The 16,143-nt window shown below is 36.7% G+C and overlaps 2 protein-coding genes and 1 long non-coding RNA gene across 6 annotated transcripts; 1 reads left to right on the top strand and 2 right to left on the bottom strand.

The window, feature by feature from the left end:
* The first annotated feature begins 1,000 nt into the window (after window positions 1-1,000).
* Window positions 1,001-2,025, top strand: LOC149053142 (uncharacterized). Its single transcript, XM_089203394.1, has 3 exons — window positions 1,001-1,435; window positions 1,579-1,603; window positions 1,654-2,025. Exons 1-3 carry the CDS (start codon window positions 1,172-1,174, stop codon window positions 1,992-1,994), a joined length of 630 nt encoding a protein of 209 aa, XP_089059520.1. The 5' UTR covers window positions 1,001-1,171; the 3' UTR covers window positions 1,995-2,025.
* Window positions 2,026-2,128: 103 nt separating this feature from the next.
* On the bottom strand, window positions 2,129-3,647 carry LOC113664657 (N-acetyltransferase 8B). The gene has a single exon (XM_027180293.2). The coding sequence runs from the start codon at window positions 3,630-3,632 to the stop codon at window positions 2,835-2,837; it is 798 nt and encodes a 265-aa protein (XP_027036094.2). The 5' UTR covers window positions 3,633-3,647; the 3' UTR covers window positions 2,129-2,834.
* An 8,242-nt stretch (window positions 3,648-11,889) lies between these two features.
* On the bottom strand, window positions 11,890-14,068 carry LOC149053141 (uncharacterized). 4 transcript variants are annotated; one of them, XR_016188286.1, is made up of 5 exons: window positions 13,955-14,068; window positions 13,434-13,587; window positions 12,788-12,884; window positions 12,426-12,553; window positions 11,890-11,984 (listed from the first exon to the last, which is right to left on the bottom strand). It is a non-coding gene; the product is annotated as an uncharacterized LOC149053141 (long non-coding RNA). The 4 variants fall into 4 exon arrangements; XR_016188288.1 differs by having other exon boundaries at window positions 12,426-12,550; XR_016188287.1 differs by having other exon boundaries at window positions 12,791-12,884.
* Between the last annotated feature and the right edge of the window lie 2,075 nt (window positions 14,069-16,143).

Genomic DNA, 16,143 nt, shown 5'->3' with positions numbered 1-16,143 from the left:
AATTTCGATTGTTTTAATTATTTTTCCAGGGAAAATAAAACAGAACTATGGTCCAAATTGGTAGATGTTTTAATTTCCATTCCTAGAGATGCTTTCATTAATTAATGCCAAATTTAAATAAAGAGTTACGCACTTCTCACTTATGACAAGGTGAGGATTCTTAAGTGTATAGTTTAAAACACGACAAGTGTATTTCGCTTTCTTCAACTTTGTCTGGTCAAATAACAAGCTTGAGAGTGATTCAACTTGTCTTGTGATTGTTTCATTCAGCTTCTAAATTTGTTCAGTTCATCGAACCTCTCCCACCACCCCCCCCCCCTTTTCCTTTGCTCTTAAGTTAGAGAAATCTAAGTTTAATTTTTCGAAAGGAGAAATACAACTGAAATCTTAAAAAGAATGCGAGATACAGCTGAAAAGGTGTTTTATGGTAGTTGGTGCCGAATAGTGAATGGTGTAGTAATCCGGAAGTCTCCAGCAACGTGCTTAGCAAAGTGTTGACGTTTTTCGCGAACTTTCGTTCGGGATTTCGGTTTGCATATTTCGTTTACATCGCGTATTGCACCACACAAAGAAGTGAATTTGTCACATTTCCGAAAACATTGAGAAGTAAGAGTCTTCATGAAAAGGTCTTCGGTGTCTTTGCTTTACGCAATGAATTTGTAGGAGTTCGTTTAACCGATTCGTTTTGCCTGGTGAGGTTGTGAGGTGAGTGTTCTTACTTGTCTTGCTGGAAAAATTGAGCAGGAAAAAAAAGAGCTTTCTTTGCTTGTCTTGCTTAAAAAATAGAGCAGAAATAAAGTATTCTTTGCTTGTCTTGCTGGAAAAATAGGGCAAAAAACAAATTAAGAACGAAATAAAATGAAACGAACATGTCTTCTAATTTTTGGTGCTTTATCAAAAAACTTCGCCAAACCATGTGATTTTCACATGAGGCACAAGCCTCCTCGCTAATGCATAATGATACTGATAATGATCACAATGATAAAGATACATTCATCTACCACCTTTTAATGTGCTCTATAAATAGACTTAGTTAACATCATAATAGTGTCATTTCCAGAGGACATCTTGCTTGTCTTTAGTACGAAAAATGGAGTCTCTCGTTCACCTTCAGCCAGAGAAAGATGAACATTAATCGTTCAAGATTCGCCCGATTACGACTGAGGAGGAAATGCAAAGGTTTGCAATAAAACCAATGGCGAAGGAAGGCTGGCGGTCGGGCTTAAAGGACGCCGAGTGTTTTCTCGCTTGTGACCTTACGGCAGCTTTTTTTGGCGAACTGAACGGGAAACCCATAGCCACAGTAAGAATCTCAAAATATGGCGACAGCTTTGCTTTTATTGTAGCTTATCTGGTGGACAAGGAATGTATAGGAAAGGGATACGGTTTGAAGATCTTCGATCACAGGACGAAATTGCAAGAATCCGTAAACGGAAACGTGGCAGAAACATGTTAAACCGTTCCGGAAACACGACGGATAACCTGTGTTTCCGTTACCGGTTTCGTGACGTTTTCTCGCGTTTCCGTTGCTGCGTATACAACGGAACCGGACCACTTTTTGTGCATGTTTCCGTCAAGTTTCAGCTAGATGCCGCCGTGTCAAGTGTGAAGCCAACCAGCAACAACGGATTATATGCTTTGCTTTACCTTAAGAAAATGTACAAAAGAGGCGGATTCCGAAGTCACTTTTATGCGGTGCGGAAATTTCTTCCCGACCGACTTTTTTCAAAGAGAAAGGTTACGTAATAGGACCTCTGCTTGCGGATTCTAAAGCCATCGTAGAGAAGCTACTGAAGGCATTGTTCGAGAAGCTTCTTCATCGAGAGAAAGCTGCTCTATTGGTTCGCATGGATGCCTCAACAAAGCAGGGCATGGAACTTGGAGAAGAACTTCAAAGAAAAAAGGGTTTTGATTTTGTGTACGTGGTTACAAAGGATCTCCCTAATACCTGTTTGGAAAAGCAGTCTGGTGTTACTAACACTGACCTTGAATGAGATGATGAGGAATTTAAAACAAAGCTGTAGTTGTGTACCTCACGTAATGCTGTATTGGTGAATTTTGTTGGACACGACTCGTACACTGTTGAAGTGTGAATACCCAAAATCTGCATAATGTCCCACCTGGATATGTATCTCAGTACAATGTTTGCTAGTTACCCTTTGCCTTTGAGTGTACAAAACTGCGTTTCACAATTGGTGCTGCATGCTTTTATAGATTAATGTTTCCAACTTGCTTTTTATTGATTAATGCTAAATTAAGAGATTCTCAATGGAGTGATGGATTTTACACCCAATGGTTAAAATTATGGCCATTTTACGGCTAACGGTTAATTTCTTCCTGTGACAATTAACAAAAAACGTTAAAAAGTTTATTGCAGCGACTTAAAAGCTGATTATCATCTTTCGTGCCTTAAAACACACTTACACCCTGGCTTTTACCATAAGAGTTAAGCAATCAGGATTAATCTAGAGCGAGCGGCTTTTGAATGAGAAAGAGTAATTCGCTTTCGGCCAGTACCCACGTAGCCACGGCCATATTTTCATTTTCAACGAACAGGTACCCCACCATAAGCGCCACAACATCTTAGGCTGCATATTTGTTATGCTTTGCAACAATCTTTCCTATATTTTTCATTAATCTAGATTATTTTAAAATAAGTGATTAAAAAGCTTCTTGTTTAAAGGGATCCAGCCGAATTATGGCTCATAAAACGTGCACTTTCTACCATAACAGTTACGAAAGGAAAGGATCTGCCTCAAAGCTTGCGGATGAAATTACGAAATGTTCACCTAAATTGGAAAGGTGGGAAGACATGTCATATTTGAAGGAATATTTTAAGGTGCAGCTAATGAGGAAATGTCTAACTTGAGGTGTATGTCTTGTGGTAAACTCCGTTTGCTGATGACAGGTACGTCGGTTAACTTGCCATTTAGATCAGCGTTGGAAAATGTGAAACCATTCTTCATGTACAGTTGAATCGCTGGCACCAGTGTAGACGTTGTTTTTAAGAAAACCAATTTTATTCTATTTGTCTTGGCATGTGAGATAAGTTCATTAATCAGGTTTTTAGCGATCCCCATTCCTCTACAACTCGGCACAACGTACATGCGCTTGAGTTCATAGACGCCTTGTTCGAAGTTTTCCTCGTGAACGAGGCCCACCATCCCAACAACTCTTCCATTCAACTCTGCTACCCACAAGTGCGACTGTTGAATCGACATGTAAGACTCTTCGATGTCCTTTAAATCACCTGATTTCAGTGTATGATTAATATAGAACCAGCCTGTCAACTGTAAATGTATGTAGATGAATGCCAAAACCATGCATGCCATCACTACAACCACAACAAAGATCCATGCCGACCAAATCACTGCTGCAAGTATGGCAAACATGGCAGCCATGACAAGATACCTTACCAGAAACGATAAATATATTACTGTGATACTTTTTATAAACTCTTGATATCCATCTTTAAAAATGTTTTGGCATGCTAATTGGTCCTTACGTTCGAATGAACGAATGATGGGCAAGATCCTGACTGTCTTGTTCTCGGTTAGTGATACCAACTTCTCTCTAGAGATTGACGGAGCCATTTGGAGCTGTGAAGAAAAAAATTTTGGCGGCGGTCGCATCAAACTTCATTAATTGAATCTAACGTCAATTACAAACCCATTTCGCTCTAAAGAGAAGTTAAAAAAATCGAAAACAATAGTGTTTTGCGAAGGGAGATGCCTAAAACTCGGGGATGCCCAAAACACTTTGACAGCGGCGCTCAAATTTCGTCTCACTCCAAAGAAAAAGGCTAAGATGGACGAGGAAAATCCTGCCATCGCACGTCAAACTAGACTAGCGGACTAAAGTATTTTTTCCTGATGAAATTTTATCCTGGCATACCTTGCATATCATGGCAGCTTGTAGTTGAAGAAAACATGAACTTTTGTGTAGCCAAAATTTGGAAGCCTCGGAGGCAGGACATCTGGTCCTTCAAAGATTTTGCAAGTTACAAAAATTGAAAAGTTTTTCGAATCGAATGATTTTGAAAGATAGAAAAGCATGGATATTGATTATCACCGCTGAAAAAAGATAAAAAACGGCATAATAAACGATAAATCTAAAAAAAATTGTTCTCCCATTTTCAATTTTCCATTTCATTTTCCTATTCCCCATATCTATTCTTTATTTCCTATTCCTCATTTCTTAATCCTCGTTTTCCATTCAGCATTTCCCGTTCTCCATTCCCCATTCCTGCTTTTAGTAACGGTAATAATTTGTCTTTTCATAAAATGTCCTATATTCTTATTTATTTATTTCTTCAACTTATAATTAATCGGACGAATTTGTATTTAAAATCTGCATTAATAAATGTCAGAAAATAATCCTCCCTTCTCGGTTTTTTTATAATGTTATCCGTGGTTGTTTATCAGTTTTCAAAAATCAGATCTGGATTGTCAGGATCAAAAGAGATCCAAACAAAGACTTAAGAATAACAAGCTATAAACGTTTAGAAGACAAAGGTTAGAAGTGTGCAGACAATCAAATTGGGGGGTTGAAATATGGCGCCAGTCCATCAAAGATCAGGAAAAGGTAGGGAAAAATAGATTTCTTCAATGTCAGGTGAACGTGACAACGTTAGAATGTTTTAATGGTCAATACAAAGCTATTCAAAAAAGTGGTCGTGTATCGTTTCCGGCGTGATGATTGTAGGAATGGTTGCCAAAGGAAGTTTGCCAAACTGGCGGGAAAAAGTCATGGAATAATGTTAGGATAACGTGACCACATGACCACATGATCACGTAGCTAAAAAGGAACTTTGTGAAGACGACTCAGTAAGCAAAAGTCATTCTTATCAGAGTGAACCTTCAAACGATTCTGACTCTCAGTAAGCAATCCGGGATGGCATGAAAAAGACAATTTTGACATTCTGTCGGCCTTTCCCACTCTTGTTCATATTTAAATTCAATTTTTTTTTCAACTTCATGGAACTTGAAAATGTTGTGTGGGTCTCTTGAAACTGGACAACATTCCTTGAAAATTCAGAAAAAACATTTAGACGTCAGGCGTAAAAATTGTCAAATTTTAACCGTTGGTCGTGTGAGAAAAGTTAACCATAAAACTTTCTCTTTATGCCCCAAAAATCATCACCCCATTGAGAATTTCTGACCGTTCTGCACATACCTCTGGAACATCCATTTAACACAAATCGTAGTGATCGCCTGACATTTAATCGCCAATAAAATAGATAAACTTCCCTATTTGTTCCTAAAAACTAAACCACAGGGCATAAAAGAGAGGAATTACATGCAGTTACTTATCATGAACTACCCATAGATATTTTGATTATCTTAAATCGAGTTGCAATGGATCAATTTCAAACCTCCAGTTGTAGTGGCTCAATTTTAATATGACACAAAGAGGTAAGCTAGTATACACAGGCGTCTCAAGCTCAAGTCTGATGAAATTGTAAACAGCCATCTCATGGCTGCATATAAACCTTCCTTTGCATAATAATGATACTTTTTGAAATAAACGACAAACGTTCATAAACTTGAAAAGCAGAGACAAATTGATATTTAAAATCACTTTAAACGATTCGCTTAGAAATTACAATTATTTTCGTTTCTTTGTCATCTCGTCACATAAATGCTTAAATTAATCACTAAATGACATGTACAACGATTACATTGTGTAAAGGAAATAATACAGAGGATATCAAAGACTTCAATTCTACCTTCAACTTGAGAATAACCTTTGTCGATGGATGGCAAATGCGATTCGAGCAACTTAATTCAAATGAAGAAACTTAGAGATATTCAACGGTATTGCTAAATCAAACATTGTCCTAATGTTTATCAATAAAAACTTAAGAAAGATATCCCACAAACGATAGAAAAGTCGGCCCAGATAACTTAAACAGGTAATATTTTCGGTAAATATGCGAGAGCAAGGTGGGATATTTTTATTTAAAAAAATGTTATTTTTACAGATTCATTTGGCCGTCTGCCATGCCGAGGCACGCTTAGCCCAGGAGGACATATTGAAATTCAAATGTTCTTAGAACGTTTTCAAGCAAAATATGTTTGTTCTTGCAGGTATTACACAGAATATACTCTTCATTCGAGAAAGTATCGTAGAGGTGGACATGGGGGGTTCTGGATATAAATAATAGAACAAACACAGCATCGCCGCAAGAAATATTATCAACACACCGACACCGCGAGATTTTTTTTAGTATTTTTGTATTCCTAGCTCTCAATTTTTGACTTGATCGAGCAATTTTTAATTGGGTGTCGAAATTAATCTGCAACTACTTTGGTTTTGCTTAATTTTGCTCAGTGATTGGTCTAGAAAACTTGCGCCATCCTCTGAGCCATTCAGATACGGCTTGGTCATTCGCGTTTTCCCGCCCTTAGGCTGTTTGCTTTTTTCCACTTTGAGTTCTCATTGGCTAATAATAACGTATACCTTTCTTGTAATTACGATTTAAAAGAAACAAGAAAAGAAAAGCTCACCACTTTCAGGCGAATCTTCATGGATTTTTCCGCCCAAAACCATGCCACTTAACAACACAAAAATGAAGAACTTTGCCAGAATAGACATCGTGAGCAATTACTGAGAAAAAGATACATTCAGCAAACAATTAGTCACTCCCTACATAAACACAAAACGACAAACAGATGGGCTAGCCAAGCCAAACGGGTCAGTTGCAAAAACTACTTGATCCATTGTACGCACTTATTTGGTTGAATCTATGACCTAGCACATGGTAGAAGGCTTGATATTCCATAGCCGCGTATTTATTCTGCCTGCAACAACCAACCATGCAGGAGACCTAAGCCTCTTCTCTGGACGTTTCTGAGGGTCTCTTTAATTGATTTATTTATACTTATGGAAAAGGAAGCTTAAGAAGAGAGAAGCCAATTGAAAAACAAGAAACCAAGCCCAGAGTGCCAACAATGTGCAGTGCAAAAAAAAAAAAAAAAAAGAAAAAAAAAAAAACCTTACAAAATAGGCGAAAACGGAAACTCCAATGTTCCCTCCCTCGGCTTCAGAGCTGGGTCAGAGACGGCGTGATTAAAAGGTTACAGGTTACATTATCGTTAAATCTTAACCTGATACTTATCATTTCATCGTTTGCCACATCGATTGAATAAGTTTTAAAAGAAACCACCTCTTGGGTGTTATCTCAGTGTTTTAGAACAAAACTCAACTACAAAAAAAATGGAGAACTTTCTTCCATATATCAGTCTCAAAAACTAGGATCGCCAGTAACACCGTTTTAGTTAAGCCCAAGGAAAGTTAAGGTAAGTTCTTATATACACTTAACTGTTAAATGTTTTCCTCACTTGTCACAGGAACGATCAACTCAAAGTCCTCAAACTTCCTTCAGTTGAAGAATAGCTTGTGGAGAACTGGGTGCTTCGGTTTTATAAGTGAGGTAGTGGTTACCAAGGATACTTGATGGCGAATTAAGAATGCTTCTATGAAAACGGTATGAGAATAACGCCTCAAATATTTTCTCTGGGGACCAAGAACAGTTTCGTTATTTTCTACAAGTTTTTGTGTGAGCGATTAATGGCACATGTTTCTATATTTTGCTTCGATGATAACAAAATTGATGTAGGGTTTTTTTTCCAATCGCAAGAAACAGTTACCATGGCAAGTACATGCCATTTAAATGCATCGTTAGTTTTAGCTTTCATATATCTGTTTGTCAAAAACGAGCCAAAAAATCTGTAAAGTCGTCGTTAGTTTTATACATCTAAGAAAAAATAATCTTGATAGGGCGATTTCAATTCGAATTCAATGTGTCCTGCCACATTTTTTCACAACGACGCATTTTGAAATAAAGAATGCATTTTGTAATAACTTGCTCATTTTGATATAATAGTTGCGGCATTTTGTAATAAAGACGACCTACACACTTTGTAATTAGTGCTCCGGCATGTAATAATTGTCGGTGTACGCAATTTGAAATAACACCCTGACCGAAATTGTACTAATCTCGACTTTTGCCACGAAAGCATAGAAACAATAAAGAAATCAAATAGTATTGTTGAATTTGATGACGAGCTACGACTATGCGTAAATTATTTCAAAATGCGTGATCATTACAAAATGCCGCAGATCACGCTGAATTTGCCGCACAGTTTCAGGCACGTTTAGCTAAAAGAGGGATGTGGTGTTACCATAGCAATTTCGTGTGTAGAGAAGATCGCAACCTAAAAAGCAATTAACTCCACAAAATTAGCTTTTTTTCAGTTCTTGATTGCGATACTTTTTTCCACTTTTGAAATGGCTTGTATAATTGTAATAAAAATGAAAAACAAAAAATATAACAAGCTTTTAAAATAAGAGATCATTTGCGACACGAAGGAAAATTTCTCAAACACAAAAGTTTTTCGTTTCAGACTCGATCTAGCTCTTAATTTGTAACTTCTTTTCTTTAAAGACCTCAAAGTGAGCTTCAATTATTTTTTTTTCTGTTTGGTTTGAATTTTTTTTATCACAATTTTGACCAGCATAACTAACAGATGTTATACATATGGAAAAATTCAGGCCCGGACGGGATATGAACCCATGACCTTTGCGAACTGGTAGTTGAAGATAGGACCTGAACAAAATTAAATTTTTTTTCAGGTCCTATTTTCAACTACTAGTTCAGTCGTGTTCATAGCTGCGAGGATCTCTTAAATCAGTGTCTTCACCGCAGTGCAAATATATGAATTTCATACATGTAAAGGTGTTATACAAATTGAAAACTCATGGTGATATCAAAACCTATTTTTCCAACAAAATTGTAGTAATTATATTTCCATGAAGGATCCTACGTTTCAAAAGGAAATTCGGTATCTCCAAGGAAAATGGTGTTTTGTTCGGGAAGTACTTTCTTCACGACATCCTGTCGTCTAGAAAATCATGCTTAACTTGGTGTCTTTGATAACAATGCAAAAGGTGATTGCTTACATTCATCGATTATTCTAGATATTCACTTCTTAGCAAATAAACAGCAAAGCTTGTAGACATATATGTTTATTCGAGGAGGATGAAGGGGGAAATTTTCTAGAGAAACTGCGGTGCTGCATCGTTAGGGAAATTTAAAGAGATAACATAGTTTTATCAACTGAGTTGATAACGTAAATTGACCACCGTAAAGAGTTTCTACGCGAACGTTTTAAGCGTTATATCCTTTTGTCAGAGCGAATGACACAAACATTCTCAAGTCAGTGTAAAAAAAAAATGCAAAAGCTATTTCCCAGTCAATTTACATAAACGCATAAGAACTTAAACTTCTCGTCATTTATTTTTTTGTATGATAACATATATAACATTCCTAACGTACGAAAAAGAATCATTCATTTTTCAGTGCTTTGTAATGCATATATTCTATTGCTTTTAAAATGAACAGAATATTTACAAGAAAACTTCTTTTGCTGATCAACAATGACCCCAGATTCAGTTGTCCTTGTAGACTCCTAACTCAAGATCTATTGACATTACCCATTGGTTTAACAAAAAGAAAGTGTAGGGATTAAAGGGCTTCACCATTTAAGAAGTGAGACAGCGTACTAAGAACCATATACTGGGCCCTGATAAGGGACTGGTCATTAAACAACAAAAAGGGGGTAAGGGGTGGGTGAAATAGCGTTGCTCCATTTTCTGCATACAAAACACACACGCACAACCCAAGATTTCTCCATTCGCTGTGACGAAGGGCTAACCCTCAAAACGTCAGCTTTGAAACTGTTGACGAACAATAAGAGAACGAGTAAACAAAAAGAAAACGCTCCATATTCCAAAGGTTTTTGTGGACGAATTTCTCGAAAGTGGCGGGGAGACAAGAGAAATAAATCGGAAAGAAAGTTGTTTAACTGTGCAAACTATTGAAAATTATGGAGAAAAGTTTTCTTTCTTTTAATTCTGTTTTTCGCTTAATGAGTGCTCTGTGTCGGAACCCACCGGAATAAAAGAAATGGAAAGAAATTTTCTCAAAAACTTCTCTTGACTGGCGAAGCAATTTTACCAAGATATATCAGATTACTAAAGACAAAGAACTCGTGCAATTTTTATCTAAAATATTACACAAGATAATCATTACTTAAAAGAACTTTAGCTTCGTTGACGCCCATCCAAAAGCGCAGACTGGATCATCTCTAGCTTCTCATGAAACACTATGCTTATTCGTGTATAGGATAATAAGGAATTTTTTGATTATGCAAATGAGTTTTTACACGAGCACAAATTTAGCAAACAGATTGTTAAAATGATGGCTAGATGAAAGCTAGCTAGAACTAATATGCTTTTGTTTAGCCCAGTTTACAAAGTTTCCATATTTTGTCTATAAACTGACTGAATACATCTTGTAACTTGCACTAAGAGAAATTACCGTGAGCCTTATGATTGCAGTCGCAGCGCGCTCGATAAAATCTGTGAAATTTACACTTACCGTATTTACTTGGATATAAGCTGATCCTGGCTATAAGCCGAGACCCCAAACTTCCAATTTGTAAACTCAGCGGCATCATCACGAAAAATTAAACCAAAACATTCGGCTATAGGCTGAGACCTATTTTAGAACGCAATTTTCATAAAAAGACAGAGACTTCACAAAAGAAACTAACTGACTGTCATGAATATTTAGAAGGATCGAAAAGTATAAGAAGGAAAGATTGATCTCTCCAGAAACACACGTAATCGCACAGCGTTAACCGATAATTAATTAATATTAATTTAGGCTACTGAACTGAAAGCGGCATATCACAGTCAACATGAATTTAATGTGATCCTACCGAGTCAATAAAACTTAGTAAACGCCACTAAGTAAACAATCTGAGAAAAGGAAGTGGATGATGAATTCGATACCGACAGTAGGACGACGAGCAGTAAGAACAGGTCGCTTCAACTAAAAACAAACGGCTCCTTTAAGAGCCACCACAAAATAAAAAAGTTTATGACCAACATGCTGTACTCTGAGTTTATTTTATTTATTTTCGCTCGGCTTATAAACGAATACGTGCCCATTTATCATTGTTCTAATAAGTCGAAAAAGTTTTGTTTTAGGAAAAATCTCGGCTATAGGCCGAACCCTCTTCTATAGATCAGATTTTACCAAATATTAGCGTGAATTTGTGTAAAAATCGCTCGGCTTATAGCCAAATAAATACGGTATAAAAGCTGTCCACACAGATTGTCTGGCCAAAATCAATTCTGGCATGTGGCGACTTATTCTGAAACATGTGTCCTAAATCCTTTTCAGGGGCAAAATATGAAAGAAAACGTTTTTTCTACAGGTGGTCGAGGGGACTACTAGCACCGAGTATATCTCAGGCTCCTTGTGTTAGGCCCAGCATTCAATGCGCGGTGAGCCATCCAATTAGGCAGAAACCCATTCAATTTAAAGTGAGCCATTCAATGGTGACCCATCCAATTTGGTGAGCAATTCAATAGTGAGCCATTCAACTTGGTACTACTAATTTTGACACAATCCACCCGCCAAAGTTACATGCCATAAACGTATCTTCTTTGAACAAATGTTTGCAATTCGAGATGATCGATACTTGTTGCTGAACTTTGACTAATTCTAAGACAGGAAACGTACCGTTCCTAACACATTCGTGACGAAAATACTTTTCTGCTCTCTTACATTTTTTTTCTGCAATCTTTGATACGTTTCTGCTTTGTGAAGACATTTCTTTGTCTTCATTAGTTTTTGAGATAGTGGCCAAGTTTGTGCGGTCAAGATGGCTTGATATCAGCCTCGTTGTTTTTTATGCTGTTATATATGGACCAAGACGAATTTTGAAAATATTTGACCCCTCTACGCCTGTGGTGTGGGGGAAAGGAGAGCGCTGTTGGGTGATTTGAAAAGACAGGCATCCAGCGAACGACATCAGCGTTTTACATGCTTTTATTTTATTTGGTCAAAACGATTACAGTTAAATTACAGTTAAATAAATAGCCTCAAGTCATATGGAAATGACTTCTCACTGTGAAAACAAAATGAAAGACGAGAGTCAGGTAACATAAACGCAACCTGTAATATAAAACGAAGCTATCGATGAATAAATATCTCAAACTAAAAGCGAGTAGACCACTCGCATATACCTGCTTCCCAGCTAATGTGCTTACCGTTAGTTTGATTTTGCAATAGCTGCTTATGATATGTTCCATTTTTTTTTTAATTGGCTAATGAATTTGTTTCGATTTTGGTAAATGGTCATTGTAACTCGTGCCACCCAACTGCACCAAAAAAAGACCATAGTGGGCTCTCATGGGTTCTTTTGGGTCTCTTTCATTGTCCTGATTGGCTTAAGTGATGGCTCTAGCTTGGTCTTACGGGACTCAGTCGAATCTCGCTTTAAACCCATTTGACCAGTTAAGTTGGTTGGTTCGTTTTCTCTGCAATGTGACACTTATAGAAACCTCACCATCTGACAACAGACTTCCCACGGTTGGAAACAGGAGTCACCTGTCGGGGGGAGCCCAGAGGAACAAAACGGTCCTTCCTCACAATCGAACATGCATGCCATTCGCTTCTCCTGATGGTGTGTTTCTGCTGATAAACAAATGAGTTTAGCTATAGATTTTAAGATTATTTGAATACATCCAGTTGAGTTGCTCTGACTGAATCTTTTAAAAAAGATAACGTGGCTTTACGAATAAAGAACGATTTGTTAGACTACTGGACGAGACTACTGTTTCTTTTTCCACTTTAAGTTCTCATTGGCTGATAATAACACATACCTTTCTAATAATTGTGATAGAAAAAAACAACACAAGAAAAGCTCACCACCTTCAAGCGAATCATCAAGGATTTTTCCGCCCAAAACCATGCCACTTAACAACACAAAAATGAAGAACTTTGCTAGAATAAACATCTTGAGCAACTACAGAGAAAAAGATCCATTCAGCAAACAATTAGTCACACCCTACATGAACAAAAAACGACAAACAGATGGGCTAGCTTAGCCAAATGGGACAGTTGCAAAAAGTACTTGATCCGTTTTACGCGCTTATTTGGTCGATCTATGACCCAGCACTTGGTAGAAGGCTTGATATTCCATAGCTGCGTATTTATTCTGCCTGCAACAACCAATCAGGCTACCAAAGCTTCTCCTCTGAACGTTTCTGAGAGTCTTGTTAATTTATTTATTTATACTTATTGAAAAGCAAAAAACCGACAGAAAAACAAAACCACAATGTTCCCTCCCTCGGCTTCAGAGCCGGGTCAGAGACGACGTAATTAAAAGGTTGCCCTTTCGTTAAATCTTAACCTGTTATTTGTTATTTTACCGTTTGCCATCGATTGAATGCGTTTTAAAGGAAACTAGCTCTTGGGCGTTATCCAATATATCAGTCTAAAACCTGGAATCGCCAGTAACACCGTTTTAGCTAAGCCATGGGAAAGTTAGGGTAAATTCTTAAATACACTTAACTGTTAAATGTTTTCCTCACTTGTCACAGGAACGATCAACTCAAAGTCCTCAAACTTCCTTCAATTGAAGAATAGCTTGTGGAGAACTGGGCACTTCGGTTTTATGAGTGAGGTAGTGGTTACCAGGGATACTTGATGGCGAATTAAGAATGCTTCTATGAAAACGGTATGAGAATAACGCATCAAATATTTTTGCTGGAAGCTAGGAACAGTTTTTTTTTGATCGATCAATGACACATGTTTCCATATTTTGCTTCGATGATAGCATCATACGTACTCCAAATTAATGTGGGTTTTTTTTTCCAGTCGCAAGAACCAGTCACCATGGAATGTACATCCCTTTGAATACATCCTTAGTTTAAGCTTTCATATATCTGTTTGTCAAAAACGAGCTAACAGATCTATAAAGTTGTCGTTAGTCTTCTACATGTAAGAAAATAATAATCTTGATAAGCCGATTTCAATTCGAATTCATCGTGTCTTGCGGCTTTTTTTTGGCATAAGTATGCTGTAATCACTTACTCATTTTGTTAAAACAGCTGCGGCATTTTGTAATAAATACGACCTACACACTTCGTAATTATAGCTCCGACATGTAATAATCGTCTGTCTACGCAATTTGTAATAACATCTTGACGGAATTGTACTAATCTCGACTTTATCATAAAAGCATCTAAGCAAAAAAGAAAAAAAAATTATATTTTTGAATTTAGTGACGAGATATGACTATGCGTAAATTATTTCAAAATGCGTGGTTATTACAAAATGCCGCAGAACACACTGAATTTGCCGCACAGTTTCGGGCACGTCTAGTAAAAAGTAAGGTGGACGTGGTGTTGCCATTGATGGCAATTTCTTGTGTAGAGAAGATTGCAACCTAAAAAGCAATGAACTCCCGAAAATTAGCTTTTCTTCAGTTCTTAATTGTGATACTTTTTTTCCACTTTTGATATGGCTTGAAGAATTATAATAGAAATGCAAAACAAAACAAAATAAAAAAAACAATCTTTCAACATAGGAGATCAATTGCGTAATGAAAGAATTTTTCTCAAACATAAAAGTTTTTTTGTTTCAGACTCGATCTAGCTCTTAATTTCAATACATCGCTTCTCATCCTTAAGGATCTTGATTAGGGTTTTATTGTATTGTTTTTCATTTTTTTTACCACAATTTTGACCGACATAACAAACAGGTGTTATACAAATTGAAAACTCATGGTGATATCAAAACCTATTTTCCCATCAAAATCATATTAATTCAATTTCCCTAAAGGATCTTACGTTACTAAAGGAAATTAGTTATCTCCAAGGAAAATGGTGTTCTGTTCGGGAGGTACTTTCTTGTGGCATTCTTTCGTCTAGAATATCATGTTTAACTTGGTTTCTTTGATAGATTTCCACTTCTCAGCAAATAAACAGCAAAGCTTGTAGACAGACAGGTTTATTCGAGGATGAAGGGGGCGATTTTTTAGAGAAACTGCGGTGCTGCGTCGTTGGGGAAATTTAAAAGGATAACTTAGCTTTATCAACTGAGTTGATAACGTAAATTGAACACCGTAAAGAGTTAATAAGCAGACATTTTAAGCGTTATAGCCTATTGTCAGAGCGAATGACACAAACAGTCTCACGTCAGTGTAAAGAAAAATGCAAGAGCTATTTCCCAGTCAATTTACTTAAACGTATAAGAACTTAAACTTCTCTTCATTTATTTTTTATCCCTGAAGGGAATCAACATTATAACGTATATAACATTCCTAACGTACTAAAAAGAATCATTTAATTTTACTGAAGTGTAATACACATATTCTATTTCTTTCAAAATGAACAGAATATTTTCATCAAAGCTTCTTTTGCTGATCAACAGTGACCCCAGATTCAGTTCAACTCTGCTGAAATTACCTATTGGTTTAACAAAACGAAACTGCAGGTATTTAAGAGCTTTACCATTTAAGAAGCGAAAAAACGCACTAAGAACCCTACAATGTGCCCTGGACGAGAGAGGACGAGTAAACAAAAGAGAAAACGCTGTAAAATCCAAAGATTTTAATGGAATTTCTCGAAAGTGGCGACGAGGCAAGTGAAATAGATCGGAATGATAGTTTTCATTCTGTGCAAACTATTGAATATTATGGAGAAAAAAAATGTTTTAGTTAAATTTTGTTTTTTGTTGAATGAGTGCTCTGTGTCAGAACCCACCCCAAAAATTTTCTCGACTGGAGAAGCAATTTTACCAAGATATATCAGATTACTAACGACGACGAATGACAGGCAATTTTTATTTAAAATATTAGACAAAATAATCATTATCATAAAAGAACTCAAGAAATTTGATATTGCAACCAACGACCATTGCAATTTCTGCTCCAGGGCAGATTCCATAACGAACACATTTCTAGAGTCTGATGTCTCTATTTCAACATATTCAAGTAACATAAAGGAGTTTAACGATATACACAAATTGAATGTAAGTCCTCAGGACAGAAGTTTTTATTCAATTGGACTGATGAAATAGCTTCGTTGACCTCCATCCAAAAGCACAGACTGGATCTTCTCTTGCTTCTCATGGAACACTATGCTTTTTCGTGTAAGGTTTTTCTGAGAACCCCAATATTCTTGAACTTCAAACCAAACTCCATACGCAATGGAAAATTGAACATTGTTCATTGACTTGATTTTGCAATTTTCCCCCTTATTATAGAAAATAATGTAGCA

The sequence above is a fragment of the Pocillopora damicornis genome, chromosome 1 (assembly GCF_964200805.1).
Source record: "Pocillopora damicornis chromosome 1, jaPocDami1.2, whole genome shotgun sequence".
NCBI classification, from domain to species: domain Eukaryota; kingdom Metazoa; phylum Cnidaria; class Anthozoa; order Scleractinia; family Pocilloporidae; genus Pocillopora; species Pocillopora damicornis.
This window is presented reverse-complemented; position numbering and strand designations above follow the sequence as displayed.